General features: G+C 34.7%; 2 protein-coding genes across 2 annotated transcripts; both read right to left on the bottom strand.

Moving 5' to 3' along the window:
* Nucleotides 1-1,928: 1,928 nt before the first annotated feature.
* On the bottom strand, nucleotides 1,929-7,774 carry LOC145254588 (uncharacterized). The gene is made up of 2 exons (XM_080113194.1): nucleotides 7,651-7,774; nucleotides 1,929-4,091 (listed from the first exon to the last, which is right to left on the bottom strand). The coding sequence occupies exon 2, from the start codon at nucleotides 4,089-4,091 to the stop codon at nucleotides 2,487-2,489; it is 1,605 nt and encodes a 534-aa protein (XP_079969320.1). The 5' UTR covers nucleotides 7,651-7,774; the 3' UTR covers nucleotides 1,929-2,486.
* A 7,773-nt stretch (nucleotides 7,775-15,547) lies between these two features.
* On the bottom strand, nucleotides 15,548-24,407 carry LOC145254710 (protein fem-1 homolog C-like). The gene is made up of 2 exons (XM_080113381.1): nucleotides 24,276-24,407; nucleotides 15,548-17,561 (listed from the first exon to the last, which is right to left on the bottom strand). Exon 2 carries the CDS (start codon nucleotides 17,559-17,561, stop codon nucleotides 15,789-15,791), a length of 1,773 nt encoding a protein of 590 aa, XP_079969507.1. The 5' UTR covers nucleotides 24,276-24,407; the 3' UTR covers nucleotides 15,548-15,788.
* Nucleotides 24,408-26,326: the final 1,919 nt, after the last annotated feature.

Genomic DNA, 26,326 nt, shown 5'->3' with positions numbered 1-26,326 from the left:
GTAGAAACCGCATATCATGCATTGACAGAGCACAAAATAGATTTCATCGCCTAGCGGAGGATGCCCTTTTCTTTTCCCTGCAACCTCTCTTCCACAGAAGAGACGTTGCGAGCCTGTCTTTGTATTATCTTTATTTCCATGGCAAGTGCTCGTCCTAGCTCCAATCTCTAATCCCCCCCTCGCCAATCTTTCACTAAAAATACCCGTCTAGCTGAAATCACTGTCTGTCATTTTCCAGATTCGTTATCTGTGCCTAAATCAAAACGTAGATTCCATGAACAAAGCTTCTTTCTTAGAAGTGCACGCCCGTGAAACTCTTCCGTTTCCCTGTTTCCCACCTGACTACAATGTGGATGTCTTCAAGTCGAACACAAAAAATTCCTGATGAACTGCCCACTTAATTAAATCTCCAATACTAACGATTACTATGATACTGTAGCATTTATTACTGTACACGCAATAACCTTTACCCCAGAGTGGTTTTCAAGCCTTGTTAAACGTGGCTTCCTTCTAAAAAAAAAAAAAAAAATTAATCAAAACAAGAAAACTCACCTACAAATTAGAAGACCGAATTCATCTATAATATAAATCCCACCCCGTGTGTTAAAATGTATGCAAGTATGTATGTCTTAGAAAAACTTTCAACAAAGGCGACAGATTTTCACACGATCGGTATCAGTTTAAACCTTGCCTTTTCTGACGAAAAAATATCGAAAAATTGGCCCAGAACATAAATTTCTTCATCAAATTGGCACATTTCTACAAGGAGTCGCCGCCGTTTTCCCTGATATTTTCGAAAGTCATCCCCTCTTTTCGATTGTCTAGCCTTAATTTAAACTTACGTCAATTCCGATTGCGATGGGCGCAACAGCGAACGCGTCACGTTTTTTTTTTTATTTATCCTTCGGGGGGAAGGGTTCGACTACTACTTTTTTGAGCTCGCAATCCCCCCCTTTTTTCTCAAGCAAATTACTTACACCATTTTTGTCCGACTTCGAGCCTACCTGTTTACTAGAACGTTTATTTTTGCTAAACGCACACATACCCGGGAAACGTCAGGCATCCAGACTAGTCTATAATATAATCTCAATCGTCCATTTGTGTGAATGTATGTATGTATGTACTTCCTAGAGACGCAACGCTTCTCGACGAGATCGATATCGGTTTGAAGCCAAAGGTTTCGGACGACAAATATTGAATAATTTGCTAAAAACATTTCTTTCGGCCCCAATTATGCATATTTTTTAATTTGTTGTACATACACGGATCGCTTTTTGCGTTGACGTTTTCGAAAACTTATCGTCTCGATTGGATTGTCTATGATTAAAATTAACGCTTAGGAATTCCGGTATTGCGATGGAGACATCAGCTTGGACGTCACATTCTTTTTATAATCTGTTTTAGTCCTTGGCATTACGGGTTCGAGCATGCCTGCCTTCCAACTACCACTTTTTAAACACCACACTCATTCCAAAACGCCTATGTTTAGATTACACCTCGCTATTAGGACCTTTTATTTTATTTTAATTAAAAAAAAAAAAAAATCAACTTCGGGAGTTCCTTACTACACAACCTTAACACAGTCGGAAAACGCCGGGTACCCCTGCTAGTGTGATATATATGAAAAGAAAAATAAGCTATCCATTACATAAATTAAAATACGGTCAAGAGTAAAACAGTTTAAACAATAAATTTCACGTTTAGGTTTTTAGTTTTTTTTTCACCCCAAGCAAGGCACGTTTACTTTTCAGTGTAGAGGGCTACTATCAAAGGTAACATCTACTAGGGTACTATGTAGAGATTTGGGCACCAAGATTTGTTCACGTTACACTTTAACTTCTGCATGTCAGTACAGTTAGGGAAGCAGGGACTTGGAATGAAATTCCAAAGTCTAGCGGTTCTGGGGAAGAAACTACTAGAGTAGAAAGATCTTTTACATCTAGGGATCTGTGTTGGGTCGAGAGTTAGCTCCCTGTCGGGTTTGTCGAGGGTGTTTACGTCGTGTGACCACAAATGCTTGAGTTCGTCTGGTTTTTAGCTAACTATTGCAAGACCCATTTATACAAGCTCAAACATCATCTAACAAATACAATTAAAGAAAATTACACAAGATGTTTTAAAGAGATTCCATAAATGCGAAGATTAAACAGATAAATATGTTCTATCTTTCCGTCACAATACGCATATTATATGCATGACAAAAATCTATTTAATAATATATATAAACCATGGGACTATTAAATTGTTTAACAATGTAATCTAATAAGCTGGAACCAGATTTGTCTATCGGAGTGTAAACATTATCATTTGAATGAAGTTGTATAAACGACACTAATATTTTCGGATATATTTCTGGAATCTCGATGTTATGTGTGTGAATTGTTTGCGCGGCCAGACATTGTAAGGACAGAAATTTTAGAGGGTTTATAATAACGCCATTGTGTTGAAGCAACATATATGGGGTATGATCCTGTTTATCCATCGCATCAACATGACCTCCAGCGTCTGCTAACAAGTTCACCAGATGTAAGATATGATTCTTCGCATTTCAAGTACGCGGCTATGTGCATAGGTGTCTGGTAAGCTCTGTCCATGCCATTCGCATCAGTTGTGCAACTGACAATGAAAGCAATAGCAGGAATTGTGTTTCCATCTTCGACCGCTCTGTGAAGGAATGTCGTGTGGCAATTACTCGGCAACTTCATGATGCCGCTGACACCATCTTTAATCCACGCCTTATCGTTTTTGCACAGATCAAATTCATCCATGGCAATTATATTTTTATTTAAACTTGAAAAGAGGGCAATATACAGCGCGTGGTAAAAACCGACTGGTCCCTTGAGCAACACAACCCAGTCAAACCAATTCAAGGCATCAAAAAGATTTTTAAATCTTAATAAGAGTTCAGCAATGTTTTCAGGACTACGCGAGAATGGAACGCGCAACAAGCACTTTAATGCAATGCCAGCCGCCCTAGCAGGATCCTCTTCGCCCCTGTAGGGGTCATAAGGGAATTCCGACAAGACTGCAAGCACCTTTAGCGCTTGCAATAAGTGGGTGCGAAATACACGCTTCTGTGCCACATTCACAAAAGTATCTTTAAGAAATGCATTATTTGGAGGAAGTAATCGGGCAAGAACTATCAACGATTGGATATTAAGCTCGTCTTTAGAATTCGCCATCATGTCGAGTTCTTTTTCGCAAGTAAACTCGACCCCAAGAACAGTCTTAGTTTTATTGAATAATTCATCGGAAACCCCACGGCCATGTTCTTTACGAAGTCGTATCGATTTCCTCCAACATAATAGGCCTTGCTCTATATCCGATTTGCATGCAATAAATGTTGCTCCGCACAATTCCAGGGCTCGTACATGATCCTTTAAAGTGAATATACCATAAGTCAGCAGATAGTTCTCCGCCTCGCTGCGTTTATTCAAGATGGCAATGCACAGGGTGTTATCGCCAGACCAGTTGCTTTTAACGCTTATTCCATATGCTCGTAAGATCTTCTTTCCGTCCATGTCTCCGAGGGCTGTAGCTCTTAGAATAGAACCAGGATCTTCATCTAAGGCCATATTTCTAATCAAAGGTAGAACAGGAAGTAATTCCGACGTTCCATGTGTCGAACAATTTAAAATCGATTGCATAGAAAAATTACGGATATTTAAATCGTGATAAGGACCGGCCTTTATTTCCATTTTACCAACAACGACAGCTCCTCGACTTATCAACAATAGAACCATTGAAATATCTTGATTATAGATAGATATTCGCAACGGCGATAACCATATGAAACGAGGAGTGTAACGCTCGGAGATATCGAGTCCACATTCGTCCAAGAGATATTTCACGATGTCTCGGAAACCGCGTTCACAGGCATATCTGAGAAGAGGTTTATTGAAAACCTTGGTGACGGCAATCGAGTGTCGTTTACGTAGCGTTAATCCGTCAAGTCGTGAGCGTATCTCTTGGAGATCATTAGCAGTGATCAATTTATAAATTAAGTAGCCATTTGTCGAATCATAACCGGGAGGGCAAATTAGCATTAATTCATTTGAGGTGTTGATTACCACTCTCTCGACATCGGGCATCTGAAATGAAAATAGTTGCATTATTTTTTTTTTATATTACAATGTTCAACGAATCGTCATTTTATAAAGTTTTGTTCACTGTTGTCAGTCTTTATATTGCATTCTTAATAATTGAATCATATCACTTCTACGGATTCTTTTATTTTAAGACGAGAGAGCCACTCGAGAATAAGACTTAATGAATCTATGGTTGTTATGTAGTAATCAATAATGGTGTAAATTGGGTATGATTTTAATATTAATTGGGATGGCCTGGCATGAACTTGTTTACATTTGATTTGAAGTTTACCATGTTGTATTCAACCGAGAATCAGACCAGCAGGGCAGTTCTGATAGAAAAAAAAGTTTCATGGAATCCGTGTTTAGATATTGACACATACAGAATATTAGGAATTATATAGTGGTGGTTGATTGATTTTTTTTTAAGTTTGCAAAATGGGACCCTATACTGGATTTCAGTAAAGTAGTTGCCGGGAGAGTAGAGAAAGACTTGTGATGTATCTTCTCTGGAAAAGAGATTGCAGAAAATAGAAAAAAGATTTTACGCAATAATAAAATTTATTTTGTGCTGTGTTCTCAATTAGCAAAAGCTACAATAACGTTTTAACTAAATCCATATATAACTGGTGTTTCACCAACGCATTGCATATCGTTTTAAAAGTCTACGTTAATTTCGCCTATCATATACTTTAGAAAACCTTACCTTCTCGACACGGGTTTAGAAGTATCCTGTGGCCATATTCATCTTATGCCGATATACGGTTTCTCTTCCGTAGCTCACAGATACCCTTTCAATTTTTGTGCCTTTCCTTTACACAATGGTTCTGCAATATTGCACATGTGCCATGCGGCTAATATCAAGACAAGCGTAAACAGCACTGTTACATCAATTCATATGCAACCTATATTAGGTATATTATTCTAGTCTCATTTTCTACAATTTTCATAAGTTTCACGTACTGTTTTCATCCCTCATGTGCCGTTTAGTGTCTGTAATTTGACGTTTAATATAATTCCTAAGATCGCCGGATCCTTCATATTTAGATAATGCATTAATTTACTATGTAATTCTATATAAACAGAACAGACTCGCGACGTCTCTTCTGTTAGAAAGTGGTTGCAGGGAAGAGTTAAAAAATGTAGAAGATTTTGCATAAAATATAGAAATTTAAAAGGCGTGTAATGTTTTTCTAGAACATATGAAGGGGTTATATCAATGGAAATTACTGAAGACTTTCTCCAGGTAATGTCTTAATAAATGATCATACAACCTCCCGCATAAAATGACATGATGTTTTATAAATTTGTGCACATTCGATTTCCACATACAGGTTTTATAGTTTAAAAAACATCTTAAGGTTAGATGCTCTCTCAATGAGCGTTAGCGTTCTGTTACAGCAATTCGAATGCAAACTAATTCAGGCTACTCGTGCACAGTGCTGAAATCCGTGCTGAAATAACCTTATTTAAAAAGCCATTGTTAACATGGGGAAGAGAGGGTTTGTTGTACTATGGATGTACTTTTAGCCTCCAATTGGATAATTAAAAAAAAGAATTAAACTTTGAAATACGATTTAAAAAAAAATAGCACGGATCATTCTCTGCACTAGCACCAGAGTCTATAATTGGACGCTAAATAATCCACGAACTTACTTAGTATTTTGGTATTACATTACTAAAAACTAAAAAAAAATGCAATTTTCGTTCAGTACAAAAGTTTATTTACTGGCGTTCAATATCGTGAAAAAAAAATGTATAAAAAGAAACGGAAGGTGAGCGATTTATTTCTAACTAGTTTCCATAGTAACAACGTTCTTTAACAACTGTTGTTAGTAATTCACCGCTCTAGCGGAAAGAGAAGTAGCAAGTAAAACATATAAGGAAAGAAAAGGATATAATTGGGGGTTCTATTGAAAGCAGAAAGGGGCCGTACATACTTATTGCATGTATATATTATGTTGGTCGGGGCAAAAAATTGAAATTAAACAAAGATTGAATTTAGTTATATTTTTCTCATCTTATTGTCTGCAAATTTCGCTAGCTGTTATCGTGATCTTATGTGTTATTTAGAGCCTGTAACTGGACGCTAAATATAATTCGCGAGCTCGAAAGATCTCGCTTCGTATTTAGGTATCACCTTATTTTACTGTTTACATTTATATAAATTAGACTACGATGATATAGGATTTGCTTTCGACCATTATATATATATATATATATATATATATAATTAAAATACTACAGTGTTTTAATATATCTTTAAGTGGAGTTTAAGTCATTTTGAACTTATTTTAAGCTTCACCGCTTACTCATTTTTCGACCGATTTTCAAAAAAGTATTACAGTTTATAGATCACCTCAGTTACTCTGGAAAAAAGCCCCAAAAGACTTCCGTTCAGTAAACAAAAGTTCTGAAATAAAACGTATTGTAAGCGAATGTTTGGCTTACTCGTTTTCAGAGCAAACACGTCACTTCGGCAACAACTGCCGTACCAAATCACCGCTCTTGCGAAAAGAAAAGTAACAAGTGAAACCAATAAAAAAGGGAGATAATTGGCAGGATTTTATTGAAAAAAGTGGCGTACATTGTTATTACATGTGTGTATGTTATGTTTATGGGAAAAAATATGAAACGAGACAAGTGAATCTGGAAACGTGGGAAAGTCATGAATTGCATTGTTAAAGTGCAAGCATGAAAAGAAATATGGTTAAGCTTAAAAATGGACAAGAAAGGGACCAGAAATCTTAGTAAAAACAAAATAAAATAAAATATTGCCGTATTAAGAATCTTTTACAACTCAGTTTTACACTATATAATCAATTTTAATGCTGTAATATTCTAAATCATAAATTTATTATATTTGCACTAGAATATCTTGTTCTTTATGTTAAAGGTTAACTGTATTACTTTTCAAGATTGCATTTTTCTATTTTAATACATGCAGTGTTCAATTCTTGATTATGAAATTAAATCATAAGACCCGCAGGAGCCACGCGAATATTTATTAGATTGTTAAAAAAAGACTATAACAACAAAAGCCTTATGAAAAAGTCTGCAAAAATACAAAATCAAAGTAAACCAATTCTTTTTCTAAAAGCTCTCGTCAGCTGGAGCAGTAGTCAATCGCATAATATCGTTGTGATCGTTAGAAATTAGTTAATTGGGTCATAACTTGTGCACGTTGGACTTCACGTCCAGAAAACTACGTGTTTGATCCAAATCTTAATGGGAGATTCGTTTTTAGCACAACAAAAACACTAAGGTCACCAATTTAACAAGGAATGCTTGGTTGACGTTAAACTAATAAAATACGATCTTAAAAGAATATTTTTTAAAAAATTACAAAGAAATGATTTTTTTTTTATATTTTTTCGTACTTTTACAGATTTTTAAAGAATGGGATTTGGGAGGAGAAAAAATACATATTAAAATATATACTTAATTTGAAAGACTAACAAAATACTTAAATCTGATACTTTAGTGGAAAAATATTATTTAAAATAGATTTAGACAGAAAACATGATACGTTTATAAGAAATATTAATGCTTATAATATTACCTTTTGTTTCGTACGATTCGCTTTCGGAATATATTAATGTACGTGTTAACATTTATTACCTCCGTACGTAATCCGATCTGGGAGGTATTTGCATATGTGATTCGTCAATTTTGTTGGTTCTTTTTTTCCGATAAAATGTGCCTATGCATATTTTAAAAGGGAGTTTTAAAAAGTAAAAACTGTTTAGTCGTTCAGTCTAAAATTTAGCGAAAACTAGGTGTGAGGTTCGCGCCCATGACGAGTGACAAATTCTGTTTTTTATGCTATTTTAATGTTTATTTACCATGAAAATTCTAATATTTACAATAGTCAATAGGAAAATAACTAATAAATGTGAGAATTAGTTAAAATGGATGACTGAAGGGGCAATTCAATTATTTGTCTACATTGGACTGTAAGGTGGCCAATTTGTAGTGAGCTGGAAAGCAGGCAAACAAGAGTTTCGCAGGCGTGCTTTGTTTATGGAGTATACATATAGGTTTAGAGTAGGGGAAAATTATTGATAGTGGTTTCAGATAGACGAGTGTTTGAAAGTTTTATTTTATTTATTCGATATTCTTTTGCCCTTTTTTATGCAAACACTTTTACAGATTTCAAATTGTTCTTCAGAAAAATTTGAAAATATGATATTTTTTAATGTAGCGTGAGACCAAAATCCGTATGGGGGGAGGAAAGTATGGCAGGGGGCGTCCACTAGGTATATTTTCAATAACTAGTTGACATCACCACAATACCGCATTCACACTATGTATCTAATCTATTTAAAATATCCCCAAATGAGATGAATCCATTCACAATATGTACAATATATTGGTTTTGTATTTGTTTAATTTCGCACGATGCTTTAGCTAAATTTAGCCAACGATATGTGCAAGGTCTATAACCGTGACGGATGACAGTTGCTGATTTTTAGTTATATTTTCATGTTAAGACGATTCTCACCTTGCCAAAAATATAAAAAGCTTCCTAGTAGGTTTAAGAACACAGCATAACCTCGGGATACGGCAACAAATTAGTAACAAAATATCGTACAGCATAATACACACGTATTTAATCATTAATAACATGATAAGGCGAGGTAATTACCGTAACTAGGGGCCGACAAAACATTGTATTCCACTTCGTTACATTAAAAAAAGTATCATAGTGCCACCGTATATCGGGGGCGATATTTATATCTTTCTTTGGTTTAGCACTTCTCTTCCCATTTACGTTTTCTGTGATTGAAACATTTGGACATCTGATCCTGATTCTGAACTTGGAGATATTCCGTATCAGTCTCCAAATTTTGTTTACAACAGTTAGTTTTCTGAATTCTTTTTATACTAGCCTCGTTGCCTAGGTGTCAAAAAAAAAGTAACGTCTTTGCTATTGCGTCTTTCGCCATACCGGAAGTGACGTAGGTTTAAATTAAGGCTAGACAATCGAAAAGACGCGGATTATTTTCGAAAATGTAAGTGAAGAAGCGACCCCTCCTTGTACATAACTGGCCGGTTGAGAATGAACAAATGAAAGTGTTGGGTCAATTTTCGGATATTTATTTTCATAAGGGTAGAACTTCAAAATGATACCTATCGCGTGAAAATCCGTCACCTCAGTCAAAAGTATTTGGAAGTCATAGAAACATGCATATATATATATATATATATATATATATATATATGTAAACAGACAGGTGAGATTTATATTATAGATTATCAAATTATTTATTCTAATCTTTTGTAATGTTACATGAAAAGGGTTGTCCCCTTTTCATGTAAGTAAAAAAGAGAATTAGTTAAATGAAAATGATATCAGATAAAACGAGAATCGAACCCTATAAGAACAATAGGTTTTTAATGGAATGTCCAGTTAAGTTGTTAATTCTTTTAAAATATTTTATAAATAAAATTTGGCTGGAAAATCTATTCACATTCTTAGAAAGAATGCATAATAAAAATATCGGTAAGAGTATTAACAAGTAGTGTTACATAGGGTTATCATCGAGGGGCACCATTTACCTTTAGTGTATAACATAAGAAGGATTCCGTGTGCGTATGATTGTCTCTAATATAAATGGTTGTGTGTTTGATTATCATAAAAGGAATCGTGTGTGTGACGTAATTTCAGAACCTACCTCTGCTTCTTCGATGTTGGACCATCTGGAAATTTCTCATCCTGGAGGGAGACTTGATACCTGTTTGACGAAGATTTATCACACCAAGACGATGAATGGGTTTTATAGTTTTTATTTCACTTTCCCCAGAGGTCCTGCAGAAGGTGGAAGTGAAATCGGTCTGTGTTGGTTCTTCTTCTACACACGTCGGCGTTCGTCTCCCCCGCCCCAGTTAAGAAGGGGAGACAACGGAAAGCCGTCCGTCTTCTTCAAAGCCCAAATCAAATCTCACAGATCTAGCCAACCTGACCACGTCACTCATACGTAATCTGGTCAGCTGAGCTTGTGTTCTGGTAAACGTGTCTACACTCCACGTTTACCCACCTCTCTCTCTCTCTCTGTAACAGTAGGTTAAATTTCTTTGTAAAATAACAAAGAGAATGAGAAATTCCATTTTCGTCAGAAATGGTTGCGAAACGTGCAAATTGCGCATGTTTGAAACACGTGAGTTGTGGTCCCGTTGACCAGACATACGTTTGATGTCATGGCACAAATGATATCTCAATGTATGAAAGGATTCGAAGTTAGAGAAGAGAATCAGATTGAGAGAAGAGACAGAGGATCAGACCGATTCTCAGTCAGGGCACCCTCTTGGAAGCGGGAGGCTTTGAAGGAACCATGTAACAACTTTGAATCCTTGAAGTACAGAATCATTTTCGACCGGTCGAAGAATAAATAATCATGTTTTTTATAACTTGTCTTTCTATGTTTATCATTCCAACGAGAAAAGGTAATGCGTTTAATCATTTCAGTATGTATCAATGTATACCACTTCATTCTCTCCTTAAAGTATGTATTGTACATATCAATTCTCTCCGTATAAATGTCTTCAACGTGTACCTACTGTCACCTCTCTAAATAAACATTTAAAATGTGTGTCAACTACAAGGAACATTTTATAATGCATGAACAAGCTGTTACGTAAATAATATATCTCCCTCAAAAAACAGATTACATATCACTAACTTAATTGCAGCAGATCAACGATACTCTGTAAAATAGGTTGGTTTCTGTAAGCGAGGATTTCCGCAATATTTTAGCGCGTTTTATTAATTTCGTTAAATTGATGGTGTTTATCCTCATTTCAATTTTTATTCGTTTTGAGATTTTTCAGAAATTTTACTGGCGTACCGGAACGGGTATACACCCCCCTATAAATTTAACCGATATTCTGCAATTGGTAATGTTTTCCGACGTAGTATAATACCCCAACTTCTCTATGAAGAAACACCTTTAACCTCGAGAACTATTCTACATACTAAAACAGCATAAAACGTCGGGGAGTGTGAATTCCGTTGTAGAAACGTTGATTTGATTTTAATGAAATAAAATACGCATCAAGTGCGCTTGAAAGCCAAATTACAACGCAGTTTTATGAAAATAAGTGTTTGAAATTTATAATTAAATATATTTCGGTGTCAAACCCCATCCTTAGCATTGTGTTTTGTACTTTACTTCTAAAATTGTTTCTATAACGGAGCTCATACAACTTACGTTAATCTCGCGTAACGAATGCACCGTTCGATATTTCAAAATACAGCCGCTGAGAGACAACGCGCGGATCGGTACTGTTGACTTTTCCTTATCCAACTTTACAACATGGCAAAACGAAAACAAACAAAATAGTTTGACTCTCAAATACAGTAGAGTCCAAAATATAAGGAACGGTTGATCATTTTATTTCATGATTTCTAATTTATCTATGAAAGAGGAAAAAAAAATTAAGTTTCCAATGTTTAATGATGGTAGTTTAAATAAGAAAATTTCGTTATTTTTGGTTTTGAATTTTTTTTTTTTTTTTACTTTACACACACACGAATAAACTTTATTAAATTACAGACGCACAAAAGTTAAGGAACGGGAAATTAATGAAAAAAATATTTTCGGTATTTAGTGAAAAGTCCCTTGTTTTCAATCACACTAAGCCATCTTTTGCTGCAAGAGAGAATCAATCGTTTACATTTTACAGGCAAGATATTTGTCCAGGATTTTTATACATTCCCATAAATCAAGATTTTTTTTTCTGTGATCAAATAATTTTCCAACCATTTTCAATTCGATTCAGGTCGGGGTCCTGCGCTGGTCAATCCATGAAGCAAATATTGGATTTATTTAACTCTTGTAAAATTATTTTTGCTTCATGGCACGGTGCTTTGTCTTGCATAACGATATCATAAAGGTTAGGAAACACATGTTATCTACTCAATTCTCTGTACATTCGTGCATTAACTTTTCATGAATCCTCACCAAGGGACCAGTGCCGTTTGAAGATATTCCACATACCATTATACTGCCCCCTCCAAATTTTAATGTACTTCTAGCGGACTTAGGGAAAGGCCTGTCTCCATTTTTTTTCTGACATGTAGTCTTTTGTCTGATCTGAAACGATTGAATCTAAATTCATCACTAAAATCTACCTTTCCCTTTTTCACAAAACAAATGTTTTTCGGCGAATAGGAATCTAGCCTTTTTATTTTTAATAGAAATTAACGGTTTTGAGCATGGACTTGAAAAGAATTCATCTTCGTATAATATTGGTGATCTCGTTTATCGGGATTTTTGTTGTCCAGTTTCGGATGTAAAATCCCGGGATATCGATGCCGCAGTTTTAAAGTGACCCGAGCGAGATGATCGAATGATGTTTCTATTCTCTCTCAGTTGTTATTCAAGATGTGCCCAATTTTCTTTTCTGTCAATGGTAAACCTTTTTTCTATTGTCAATAATCCGAAAAACAATGCTTTCTTACCTTGTCCATATTTTAGCAATCACCCCTTTTTTTCATTATAATGGTAACCAATAAGCTGTTTTTCTTGTATAGATAGCTTTTTTCGAATAATAGTCGATATTTTGTTAAGTTATTAAAATTGATAAAGTTTGTATTAATTTTCCGCGTTTCTTCACTGTAATTTAAGTAAATTTATTTATATGTAAAAAAAAAAAAAAAAAAAAACTAATATGTATTCGAAATCAAAAATAATTTTTTTTTATTATTTAAACTACCATTATTACACATTGGAAAATTCAAAAACGTGTTTCCCCTTTTCATAGATAAACTGAAGTCATTAAAAAGAAATGACCATCCCTTAACTTTTTATATTATAAATTTCAAACAAGTATATTTGGCTTTCAAGCTCACTTCATACGTATTTTGTTATATTATAAAAAAGGAGGTAATTATCGTCCAGTTCTTCCCAATTTCTACAGGAAATGGTATTACTGAAGTTTTTCTGAATTAGTCACCAACCTATAAGAACAGGTGGTGTAGTTTTGAATCCCGATGCGAGTGATTAGAATCGATGTTGATCCTCCCAGTTCTTGAGATAATTTCCCCAATTACACATGAAACGATTTAGATGAGTCTTCAGTCAACAAAACTATAAAAAGATTTCAACGAAATGAAATAGTACTTTCTCAAATATATAAGATAATCATAATTATGATTTAAGTTTCAAAAATTTACATCAGACAGCTATGTTTTGGCATTTTATTTAATATAAAAGTTTCATTTTTTTCAGCAGTTCAATCGTATTTTATGTAAAAGCCGACGATGCACCAGACAATTTAATAAGTTATGTCATGGGGAGGTATTTTCTGACGAAATCTGTATTAGTATTGTTCCATACTTACAAAGCACAACGCTATTCCAGAGGGTGCTTAGCAATTAAAATATAATTCATAATAATTATATTTCCTTGGGAAACACCGAGAAACGGTTTCTGCTTGTACATGAAATATGCTTTTCACTTTTTTTTCTAGAGTATTTAAGTGTACGCATATCCTCTTTCTGTTAATGCCAATGTAATTATCTTTGTTTAAAGTGTGGCCCGTTTGGTAAACGGAACATACCAATTAACAGGTGTTATCCGACACAGCATCCTGACGGTTTCGAATCACCTATTACTTTAGCTTGCTAAAAAAAAAAAATAAATAATCCACTGTGAGAAAGAACAAACTTCTAATGTTAAGGTGCTAAGAGCAGCCAATGATTGTAAAATTCATATCAATCTGAAGATCGATCTAGAATTTCCAGTCTAAACAGAAAAGCAGCCAGAGATTGTAGCATTGTCTGATTCAAAGAAGTGTCCTCATAAAAGTGACAATCCTATTGGAGGAAAATCGGCAGGAGGCACTCAAACGGAAGAAAAACAGTTATGCGACACTGCTTACCGACTGCATGTAAACAGCTTGGTTGTGGATTTCTACAACGGTTCTTACAAAATTAGAATCATGTGCCGGAATTTGAAAGTTGCCCCTGATCGTGGTAAGCTGGTTTTATAATATGCACGGTGGCAAAAGCTGTGTAATAACATAAGGAGTGGACGTACCGCTTTCAGCTACCAAAAGTCACACCGTGATTGGCGGCTGATGAGGGCAGGCTCTCACATTCATTTACACATTGTATGATAAAATTAATAAAAATAACAATTGAATTTCGAATTTGAAACTACAAAGAAAAATGTTAAACAAGTAAACTTTTCCCAGACAACATCGAATATATGTCACAAGTTTCATATAAATAACATTTGGTTAAAAAAAAATGAACAGTGAGAAAAATAATGCTTACTCATCGAAATACTATACATATTCAGGCCCAACCTTCATCAGGAGAATTTTGATTTTGAAAGACACTTTTAGAAAATCTGCCTTAATTAAGTTGTTGGGCAATAATCGCAAGTTCAATATTAGTATGAACACATTGGGTTAAACGTGGAGTGTTAAAAGAATGAAATAAAATCTTGAGATTTTTAGTAGAGGAAGGGGAACTTCTGCATTACATTGACGGCGCCATAGTTGTGGGGAAATAGTTGTCACCTTTTCGAATTAAAACATTAATTTTTTTTCCTTTTCTTTTTTCGGAATGTTTTTTGAAATATGTAAAATTGTCATCGTAACAAATTGTAGCTTTAATTTTGTGCCATCTGTTTAAGATTTAACAAATATATTGTAATTTAAAAATTAATAAACAATTTGAATGAAATGAATGAATTTAGATATTTAGAGAAATTTACATGTATTTTAAGATAAAGTTTCCGGAGAAGCTCCCCAAAAGTACGAGTTATCGTCCCCGGTTCCTTGATAGAAGCACCACTTAGCGACAGTTTAGTGAAACTCATAAAATAATTGCACCGACTATAATACAAATCTTACGAAAGAGCTATCTAAGAATATATTCTGAGACAAAAATGAAAGTCAATTCCACGGATATAAATATCATTCGAAATTGTGAAATAAGAACGCGGACCAAATATTTAGTCAAGAGTAAAGCAGTTTAAACAGTAAATTTTATGTTTAGGTTTTTACTGGGCAGTTTTTTTTTTTAACTAGCAGCGATCAGGTTTTGCTCTGAGACTTTAGCAAAGCTATCGTATCGGTAGGATTGACTGCGCTTAATTTTAACGCTCAGAAGTTCCAGTCGCGAGATGGAGACATCGGCTTATGTCATTTTCTGTTAACCTTTAACTCCTCCACTGCACGGGTTCGAGCCTGCCTATTACCACAGTAAATGGCCTCTCTTCAGTGAAACTGCACTACTACCACTTTTTTGTTTTAACCTCCCCCCAGGTTCTTTACAGCCCTCCCAACACACACACATACGCGCGGGATAAACCGCGCACCCCCGTTAGTGTGATATATATCCGGAAATATATAAGCTATCTATTACATACATTAAATTAAGGTCAATAGTAATAAAGTTTAAACAGTTAATTCCACGTTTAGGTGTAGATTTAACTATTGCAAGACTCGTTTCTACAAACTCACATCACCGAACAAATAGAATTAAAGCAAATTACAGAATTTTTAAAAGGTTCCATAAACTCGAAGAGTTAATAAACAAATAAATTCTATCTTTTAATCAGGATACTCATTTTATATGTAGGAGTACAATATATTATTTATTAGATTTTTTTACGCGAAATATTCGGTTTTATTTTTTTAAATATGATCTTACATAAGGTAAATAACAGATTCGTCTACCGAAGTTTAAACCGTAACATTTGAATGAAGTTTTATAAACGAAACTAATATTTTCGGATATATTTCTGGAATCTCGATGTTATAATTGTGAATTGTTTGCGCAGCCAGACATTGTAAGGACAGAAATTTTAAAGGGTTTATAATAACGCCATCTTCTTGAAGCAACATATATGGGGCCGTGTTATCTCGATCCATGGAATCGATATGACCTCCAGCGTCTGCTAACAAGTTCACCAGATGTAAGATATACGATTCTTCGGATTCTAAGTCGGAGGCTGAGTGCATAGGTGTTTGTTTATCTTTGTCTATGCAATTAACATCAGTCGTGCAACTGACAATGAAAGCAATAGCAGGAAGTGTTGCTGCTTGGTCGATCGCCGTGTGAAGTAACGTGGTGTAGCAATAACTAGGAAACTGCATCATGCCGCTGACGCCATCTTTAATCCATGCCTTATCATTTTTGCACAGATCAAATTCTTGCATGCCGACTATAGTCATAGTTAAACTTCTAAGGAGATCGATATAAAGCGTGCGGTAAAAATGGATTCCTCTCGTGAGCAACACATCCCAGTCAAACCAGTCCAAGGCACCAAAAAGATTTTTAAATCTTAACAAGAGCTCAGAAATGTCTGTAGGATCACGAGCGTACGGGACAAGCAACAAGAACTCTAATGCAATGGCAAATTCAACATGGTCCTCGTCCTCACTGTCTGGGTCATTTAGGAATTCCGAAAAGGCCCCAAGCAGCTTTAGCGCTTGCAATAAGTAACTTCGAAATACACCCTTCTTTACCACATTCACAAAAGTATTCTTAAAAAAATTATCATTCGGAGGAAGTAATCGAGATAAAACTATCAACGCCTGGATATTAAGCTCGTCTTTAGAATTCGCCATCATGTCGAGTTCTTTTTCGCAGGTAAACTCGACCCCAAGACCATTCTTAATTTCATTTGAAAATTGAACGGAAATCCCAAAGTGTTCCTTACGAATTCGTATCGACTTCTTCCAACATAGTAGACCTTGTTCTATATCCGATTGGCACGCTATAAATATAGCTCCGCACAATTCCAGGGCTCGTACATGATCCTTTAAAGAGAATATACCATAATTCAGCAGATGGTTCGCCACATGGCTGCGTTTATCCAAGATGGCAACGCAAAGGGGGTTATCGTAGGAAAATTTGGGTTCATTCATGTCCATTCCATATGCTTGTAATATTTTCATTTCGTCAATCTCTCCACGGGCTGTAGCTCTAAGAATAGTATCAGGATCTTGATCTAAGGCCATATTTCTAATCGAGGAAAGAACCGGAAGCAATTCTGAAGTTCCATGTGTGCAACAACGAAAAATCGATTGCATAGAAAAATTACTGATATTAAAATCGTGATAAGAACTAATCTTTGTTTCGAGTTTATCTACGACAGCTCCTCGACTTATCAACAAAAGAACCATTGGAATATCTAGATTATAGATAGCTATTAGCAAGGGCGATAACCGCATGTAACAATGAAAGTGACGCTCGGAGACATTGAGTCCACATTCGTCCAAGAGATATTTCACGATGTCTCGGAAACGGAGTTCACAGGCATATTTGAGAAGTCTTGTGAAAACCCTGCTGACGGCAATCGAATGACGTTCACGTAGTGATAATGAATCAAGTCGTGAGCGTATCCCTTCGAGATCATTCGCAGTGATCAATTCGTAAATTTTATCGACAGTTGTCCAATGAAAATGGGGATGGTAAATTACACGCACTTCACTTGAAAAGTAGGCGGCCATCTGAAATGAAAATAGTTGCATTAGTATTGTCTGTTACAATGTTAAAATCGTTGTCATTTTTATAAAGTTTGGTTCACTGTTGTTAGTCTTTGTATTCCATTGTTAATTTATAATTTAATTAGCAGGGGTGCCCGGCGTTGCTCGGGTGTTTGGAGGTGTATGCTGTGCAAAAAAAAGCAAAAAAAACACAAAAAATGGTTAATTTCTAAAACTTTTACCCCTATTATGACCTTTAAAATTTATAGTTTCGGGCTCAAATCACTTTATTAAATTAGATCCAGGTTCAAGGAACCTATATCTAAAATTTCAAGTGTCTAGACCCAAAATTGTCGGAGGAGTTTGGTAGAGTTCTTAAATGTCAAATCGTTGGAATTTGACCCCTTAACAGCCAAATTTCTGGCTGACACCCGTCACATCAATTATCCCAAATCTCAGTATCCGGTATTTCAAATTTCGAGTCTATAGACTAAAAATTGACAGAGTTATTGCGTAGGGAAATGTACACAGACAGACAGACACACAGACAGACAGCCACGTTCACTTTTATAGATATATAGATTAGACTGATCTCATTTCGGATTCTTAATGTGAGTCAGCTTACCAAGGACAGAAAATTCCTCGAGGATAAGACTTAATGAATCTAAGGTATTAGTTTAGTAATCACTATTAGGGTATATTGGGTAGGATTTGCATATTGAATCAGACGACTGAAAATGAACATGTTTACGTGGGCTTTGAAGCCTGCCATGTTGTATTCAACCAGGAATCAGCCCATCAGGACGAGGTTCCAAAGGCGGACAGTTCTGAGAAAATTGTTCATGGAATCTGGGTTTAGGTTATAGGCACAGAGTCGGAGGAATCATATTTGTTGTAGCTCGTTGTGTCTATTGACAGTTTGCCAAAGGGGATCATACACTGAAATTCAATCGAGTAATTTCCATGAAATTAACGGTAGAGTAAAGACAGGCTCGCGACGTCTCTTCTATGGGAAAGAGGTTTAAAAGATGAGAAAAGGTCATCCCCTACTAGGTTTAACGCAATTATAAAATTTAGTAATCTGGGCTATATTTTCAATTTGAAACCCATCACCCTTTCTATATTATTAATGTTCTTTAGATTTGTTTTTGGAAAAGGTTATCAAGAATTCCTCATCTACTTGTTTTCTACAATTTTCTTACGTTTCCCTTTCTGTTGCATTTCGATATTATATACTAGGTAGAATCTATAATTGTGCGCTTAATATGATCCACCAACTCCTCAACTCATTCCGAATTTAGGTAGGACATTTACTTACAAAATACTTTTAAATTCAATTTTATAAGTGCCTATATTTTAATATTTATTATGAAAGGGGTTTAGCGGGGATTCCTCATTTAGGATTAAGTGTAGTTATTTTCTTTTTAATTTGACGAGTTTAATATTTCCCTTTACGTATTGTATCTAAGATTGAGTTCAATTTATTGAGATTTCCAGGTATATCCCCGTTTTCTATCAATAAAATGTTAAGTTTTAAAAATAGTTTTTGAAATAGTTAGACTATTCTTATTTCAGCTATGATGACCATAGTAACGTTGTAATTTAATGTTTCCTTGGACCAGGTGTCTGCTGTAAATACAAGCTGCGACGTAACCGGTGTGTTCCAACAACGCATTGCTTGTCGTTTTAAAAGTCTACGTTAATCTTGCCTGCTACGTACTTTACAAAACCTTGCCTTCGACACGGTGTTGGAATCGGTTTTCACATTCATCTTCTGCCAGTATAAATTTTCTCTTCGGCCGCCGGCTGATAGCCTTTCCATTTTTGTCCCTTTCTTCCGCTGTGACGTCATTAACGCAATGTTTTTTGTTTTTTTGCGCACATGTCATGCGGCTAATATCTAGACTGGCGTTAACAGCACTGTAACACTAGGTGTATCAGAACCGGCCATTAAAAATGATAAGAACATTTATTCAACTTACTATGTTTCAAAGCTTATAACTATTTTAAAAATGTAATTCAAACCCTATTTTTTTTCAATTAAAGGAGCAAAGACCAAATTAAAAAATACAGGTTTAATAGCAAATTATGCAATAGTTTTTTTTAATATTTTTTTTTTAAAGAAAGTCAACGTATTTTTACTTCCTTCGATAAATATATGTATATATAAAAACCCAAAGTAATCACTTATTAAATGGGTAGTTCCATTCTTCATTGTTAAGAATTTTTCCATTTTATATTTTCAATTCCATATATTTGTTTTAAATAAAATAATTTTTTTTAAACAAGTATTTAAAAACCGCCATTATGTAAGCAACTGTCGTGATTAGCCGAACGTTGAACCGGTGATTCATTTTGTTTTGAACTACGGATGAACAGAAGGACGTAAAACCACACGTTTGCGTTAGACGTCTAGCCTTGCGCGTGAAGAAGTGTATGCCTAGTCAAATTTTACTAAGTGTTGCCTTAAAAAATTTTAAAGTTTTTTTTTTAAAGACTTTACAGGTAAATTAAAAAAACTGCTTTTTGTTTTAATTTACAATATATTATTTATTGGTCTTATCTTTAATTTGTGATATATAAAACTTGGTACATGAATTATTAAAATTTTAATAGAAATTTTAAAATGGGGGTGTATTAAAAATAAAAGTTTGTCTAAAATATTATATTCTGTTTATTAGAAAGAGCATAAAATTTCACATTGACCCTTATAATATCCATAAAATTGAACCAATAGAAACATTGACCGATTTTTAAAGTTTAGAAATTGAAAAAAACGTTAACTCTAAAATCCAACTGATTTCATTACAGACGAACGAATGACTATGAAGGCACCGGCACTTTGTAAACACTAATTTTCAAAAATAAAGATTTGTATTATTTTTGTAAACAATTTTAATAGTATTTTTGGAAGTAGATTCCATGAAGAAATAAACAACCCACTTTTAAATGAGATAAGAGTTTGTTATATATATATATATATATATATATATATATATATATATATATATATATATATATATATATTCGCAGTTTCGTGTTAGGGCTGTCAAAAATCTCGTTTCTGATACACCGGTTTAGATACAAGTATATTTTTCTAATACTATTTGCTACAATTTATTGGTTTCGCTTAATGTTGTCGCGTCCTTATGTACCATGTAGTGTCTAATCGAACATTAATTCATCGTTTAATTCTATATAGACGGAACAGCCCCGCGACGTTTCTTCTGTTAGAAAGTGGTTGCAAGGAGGAGTTTAAAACACGTGAGGTTTAGCATAAAATATTTTAAAGGAGGTGTTCTGTTTTTCTAGAAAATCTGAAGGTGTAATATCACTGGAAATTACTATAGACTTTCTCCAGGTAATGTCAAAATAAATGATCATCCGCAGCATCCGCGCATAAAATGAAGTGATTCTTTATAAATTCGTGCACATTCGATTTCCACAAAAGGTTTTATAGTTTAAAAACATAGGGCCACCATTCGCCCATGCACGGAGTATCGTTGTCATATTTAGGCTGGTACATCCCTCTGCCTGTTCTACAAGTATTTTAATGGTGAATGCGCTATCGAGTTGTAAGCACTTGTGCCCCCACGGCATAAATACCTTCGACACCCGATAAGCAGCTAAATTTCACCCCCTACACAGACCCCTAGATGTAAGAGCTTTCTGTCCCAAAACCGCTAGACTTTGGAATTTTATTCCGGGTCCCTGCTTCCAACTGTACTGACACGCATAAGTTCAACTGTAACGTGAACAGATATCTTGCTGCCCAACTCCATAATAGTATCCCAGTAGTTTACGTCCCTGATTGTAGACCCTTACAAAGGGGCAATGTTCCTTGTTTGGGGTGAAAATGTATATAAAATAATCTTAAGATAAGAGCGTTCGGATAATTCAAATATGAATGTAATTTGTATTTAGTTTAGGTTCTTGGCATCTACCGCAACAGCAAGTGGTTCGAATCCATGGAAAATAATGTAACTGAAATGAGCCGAAGTTTGCTAGGATTAAAATTTTATCACACAGATAAGGGATTAGGACATGTGCATTTTTAAAATAATGTTTAAATATTTATAAAAATATATTACAAACAGACGGTGTCATTTTAACTTCTATTCAATACCCATCTTTAAATTGAAAACGATGCTGAAAACGAATATAACATTCACATTCGAGGTGTTCAAGCAGTTTCCTAGATATGAGGAAAAGTCTTCCTTTGTGTTACTTAAATGTTAGGATGGGTTAATTGGCGGGGGGGGGTTGATTTGTAATACGCAGTCGCATTATTTCTAGTTTAGCTGAATAGTGAAAAATGAGTTACATGTAATAAAAGTCTTCATATCCAGAAAACTACGTGTCAGCGTCAAATTTAGTGTGGTATTCGTTTTTAGCACAACGGAAAACCGATGCCATTATTTAACTGCGAATGCTGCGTTGCCGTTAAATAAAATACTATATTAAAAGGAAAAAACCTTACAAAGAACACTCCGTTTTGTTTATATTTTTTTTTCAGTACTTTAACAGAATCTGTTTCCACGTCCATCTCCTGCCGGTATAAGTTTTCTCTTCCGCCGCCCGCTGATAGCCTTTCTGTTTTTGTCCCTTTCTTCCGCTGTGACGTCACTTAATGCAATGATTCGGGTTTTTCTTTTTTGCAGACGTGTCATGCGGCAGATATATAGACTAGAGTTAACAGCACTATACCACTAGGTGTATCAGAACCGGCCATTAAAAATGATAAGAACTTGAATAATTCAACTTAGTATCTTTCGAAGCTTATAACTACTTGGAAAATGTAATTCAAACCATATTTTTTTTTCAATTTAACTGCGAATGCTGGGTTGCCGTTAAATAAATACTATATTAAAAGGAAAAAAGAGCATTCCGTTTGTGTATATTTTTTCAGTACTTAACGAAATGGATTAAGAAAATACATATTAAAAGATCCTAAATTTTAACGTTAGAGTAATTAACAAAATATTTAAAACTGATTCTCAAGTGAAAGAAAGGTTTACAGAAGAATTTGAAAAGTTTTAGAGTAAACCTCATATGTAATATAACAATAACGTCTACTATATTATCTTTTGTTTTGAACAATTCGTTTCGAAATATATTTCTGTAAGAGTTAACATTCGTTGGTACGGTTGGTTGGTTGTTTTTGCATATCAACCCTTTTCAAGTTAATGTTGAATACAAAGCTTTGAGAATTTTTTTTAATAAAATATATTTGTTGTTTTCAAGTCGGTTTCTATTTACCCCATAGTTGCGACCCTAACAGGTACTACCACTCTGGAGCAGAGTGAACCTGGGAGCAATGCCAATTACAGGGGAGATCCACACTTCCCAAACCCCGCAAGCTGGGGCCTCACCACTGGATATAGTTTAAGGTCATATCCAGGACCTCATTGGTACGACATCCAATTATGGTGAGCGGAAAAGCAAGCAAACAGTTCCACAGGCGTGCAGTTCCCGGGTTTCTTCTAAAATTGCGTCCTAATTTGGATTTCCAGCTGCGATTAATCGATTCTTTTCATTTTTTTCGATAACAGTAGTTAATACTTATTTTAAAGGGAGTTTTAAAACGTAAACACTTTAGTCCTTCCGTCTAAAATTTAGCGACAACTAGGTGTGAGGACCATGACTAATGACAGATGCTAGTTTTTCTATGCTATTTTGCAGTTTATTTACCATGAAAATTCTAATCCTTACAAATTGTTTAACAGTTTAAGAACAGTTTTTTTAGACTTCTTTTTTTTCAATAACAATGATATCTGCAGTTGTTTTTATTCAAGTTGAATAAAAACATAGGAGACATTTTTTGAACGCCCCCCTTTTAAACAGAAGGAACGATTTATTAAGGCCCGCAGACAACTTGAGGATAAGTGTTAATGCGTGTACAGTATTCAATTAGACAACATCGTAATCATAAGTAGTAGAAATATGGAAAACTGAGTAACTTAAGAGACGTTTCAAGTCTCATAAAATTTTTGGAAATTAAGGAAAAAAAAATTGCGTGCGGAGTTGGAACCTACATACAATTTCATGCGAATAAAAAAAAAATAAAAAAAACACGCTATCCACTTACCCACAGTAAAATTTCATGGCCCGATGTTCTATCATTGTTGCTAAGCAACGACATGGAAAAATGACTTTATCGACAATTATCGGAAGTATTCCGATGCCAAAGTTAAAATCACTCCCAGACTTATACAGTAAAAGTTTCTGAATTTGAGATGAGTGGTTATTCGTATTATTTGGATTCATCGGACTACTGTTCTCATCTTAAGCCCGCAAGTGCCAGTGGTGCAGTGGTTAGAGTACTTGAAATATTCAGTTGTAAATAGTGATATTTTCCTGGAGGTTGAAGGTTCAATCCTCGGTGGGGGTCAACCGAAAAATACAATTGCGAATTACTCGGATCTTTATCCAGTCATGGCTGATGCAACGAAAGCATGCTAACTCAGTTCAGTTTGAAATTCCATCAAATTTCCAGAGTTCGACAAGATACACCTGAAAATGTCGGTTGTTACCTCGACCGAAATGGGAGGGGGGGTTAATTATACTCAAGATCGGTTCAGTAGTGCGATGAATCCAAATAATACGGCTATACACTAAAGTTCTGTAAATTCAAAGGAAAATTTGTTCATCAGTTTCGGAGTCTTTAAGGAATAAACTCTCACACACTAATAAAGTTGCATTTATATAATTGTAGAGAATAGATAAAGGTGTTTTTACCGTATTCAGAATTCCACTTAATATCTTGGAGTTTCTGATTTTCTTTTTTAGTTCTGATCACCCAACTATGCTTCGCCGGACATTATAACCTGGATTCCCATATTGGGATTAATATTTCCACTCCTCTTTGTTATACATAATAATTAGTATGATATGCAAATCAAGTATAATTTACATATGAGCTATCTGCTCATTTATAAACTGACACCAATCAGAACATGCTTGTTATCGAACGCTTACATAGTGCTATACACGACATATCAATGGGTTCACCCGATAGGATAGTCTCTGGTCTTTGGAAAAAAAAAAAACGTGGATTCTTGCTAATATGAGATGCAAAAAGTTAGACAACAAAATCAGGAGGAGTAATGAAATAACCGACTTGTTCATAGCTAGCGTTGGTTGTGAAGCAATTATGAAGGTTGCTACAATCGTTTACTTCGAACTAGAAATGACTTTCGAAGAAATAGGTGAGATTATCAAGGGAAACATGAGGCCGAACAAAAGACAGGGGTTTGCATCTTGTTGATGGCAATGAAGAAGGAAGTCGTTGAACCGGTAGTCAAATATTTACACCGTTTAAGTGCGAGTAAATACGGTGAATTCTGAAACCGTAAGAACAGACAACAGAAGAGTTAATCCAACTACGATTAATTGTAGTTATATCTGTGCCGAATTATGTATAAGTTAATGGGACAGTTACTACTTACAAATATACTCTTGAATGTGGCATGAACTCATAACAGGAATTAATACGTACCTACAGCCAAAATAAAAAAACTTACTCCGAAGAAATAATGGCTGAAACGTGTATGGTAAAAACGAAAAGAAAAAAATGTACGTACTGTAGAAGAATTCACGAAAAGAAATGTCCAGCGTTTGGAAAAATGTTCAGTGTTTAAAAAAGAATTGTTTCAAAGTATGTAAAACGAATGTGGAAAGAATAGAGGATAGAAATTGACAAATCTTTAATATAAAGAATATATAAAATACTGGGTCTTCGAATATAGATATAAATGAAATTCAACAACCGTGTTGTTGAAATGCAAGTAGACACTCGCAGAGAATGTATTAATACCCAGAAATGTGAAAAACTAAAACTTTTAAGGCAACATAAAATTACGCTAGTCTGATAGCTCGATTATAGCTATTATGGATTACATTAAAGGTTAACTAGTACTAAAAGAAAAATATATAAAATAAGCCTAGTTACAAATTGCCGAATAAAAACGTATGAACTATTGGGAAATGGCTGAAAATAAATTTAACAGAGTGTATTAAGGTGTTAAAAATTGAAAGAAAAATAATATATAGCAAGACCTACATTAAAAGAAAATGTGTGCCCGCCCATCCTACTATGACGTGAGAAAAGTACAAATGCATTGATTACCGTTAGTAGTAGGTAAGTTTCGAAAGTAAAAGACTTAGAACATGGCCCCCCTCAAGGAAGAAAATGAGCATCACGCATTGTGGTATTAAAAGTCAATGACTTGAGAATTTGGATATTATAATGTAGGGTTGGACCTAAAATAAGCTTATTCCGAATCCCCCATAGATTAAAATGTTAAAGATATGCCTGTTAAGGTAGAAAAGGGCCTTGTATGGGATGAAAATCGCAAATGCGATTTTTCAAAAAGCTATTGAAAATGCAATAGGAATTGTTAAATCCCATCGGTTATCAAGACGATATGTGTTGGAGATTTAAATGTAGATTTAAAGAAAATGCCAATTCACTGAACCGGATTAAAGACGCTGGTATGACAGTAAATACAAAAAAGTATAACGGTAATGGAATGCCATTTTGGGTTAGTCAATATCAAAGGAATCCATCTAGATAAAGAAAAAGAGAAAATTCTAAAAGTGGCTTCACACACAAAAACAAAATTATAGAAAATATATACAAAATGAGTTGACGGAAAAATTTGCTATGTTAAAAAAAAAAATGCGAATTCATTTGGTTAGAAAACAAACAAAAGCATTTGAAAACTTTACAGATTCTGGCGAAAAAGCCAATAGTACAACTTTTTTACCCCTAAAATGACATAACTACT

Source organism: Euprymna scolopes, chromosome 30 (genome assembly GCF_053919585.1).
Source record: "Euprymna scolopes isolate OS-2025 chromosome 30, ASM5391958v1, whole genome shotgun sequence".
NCBI lineage: Eukaryota > Metazoa > Mollusca > Cephalopoda > Sepiida > Sepiolidae > Euprymna > Euprymna scolopes.
The sequence above is the reverse complement of the archived record's forward strand: the minus strand, read 5'-3'. Positions and strand labels throughout refer to the sequence as shown.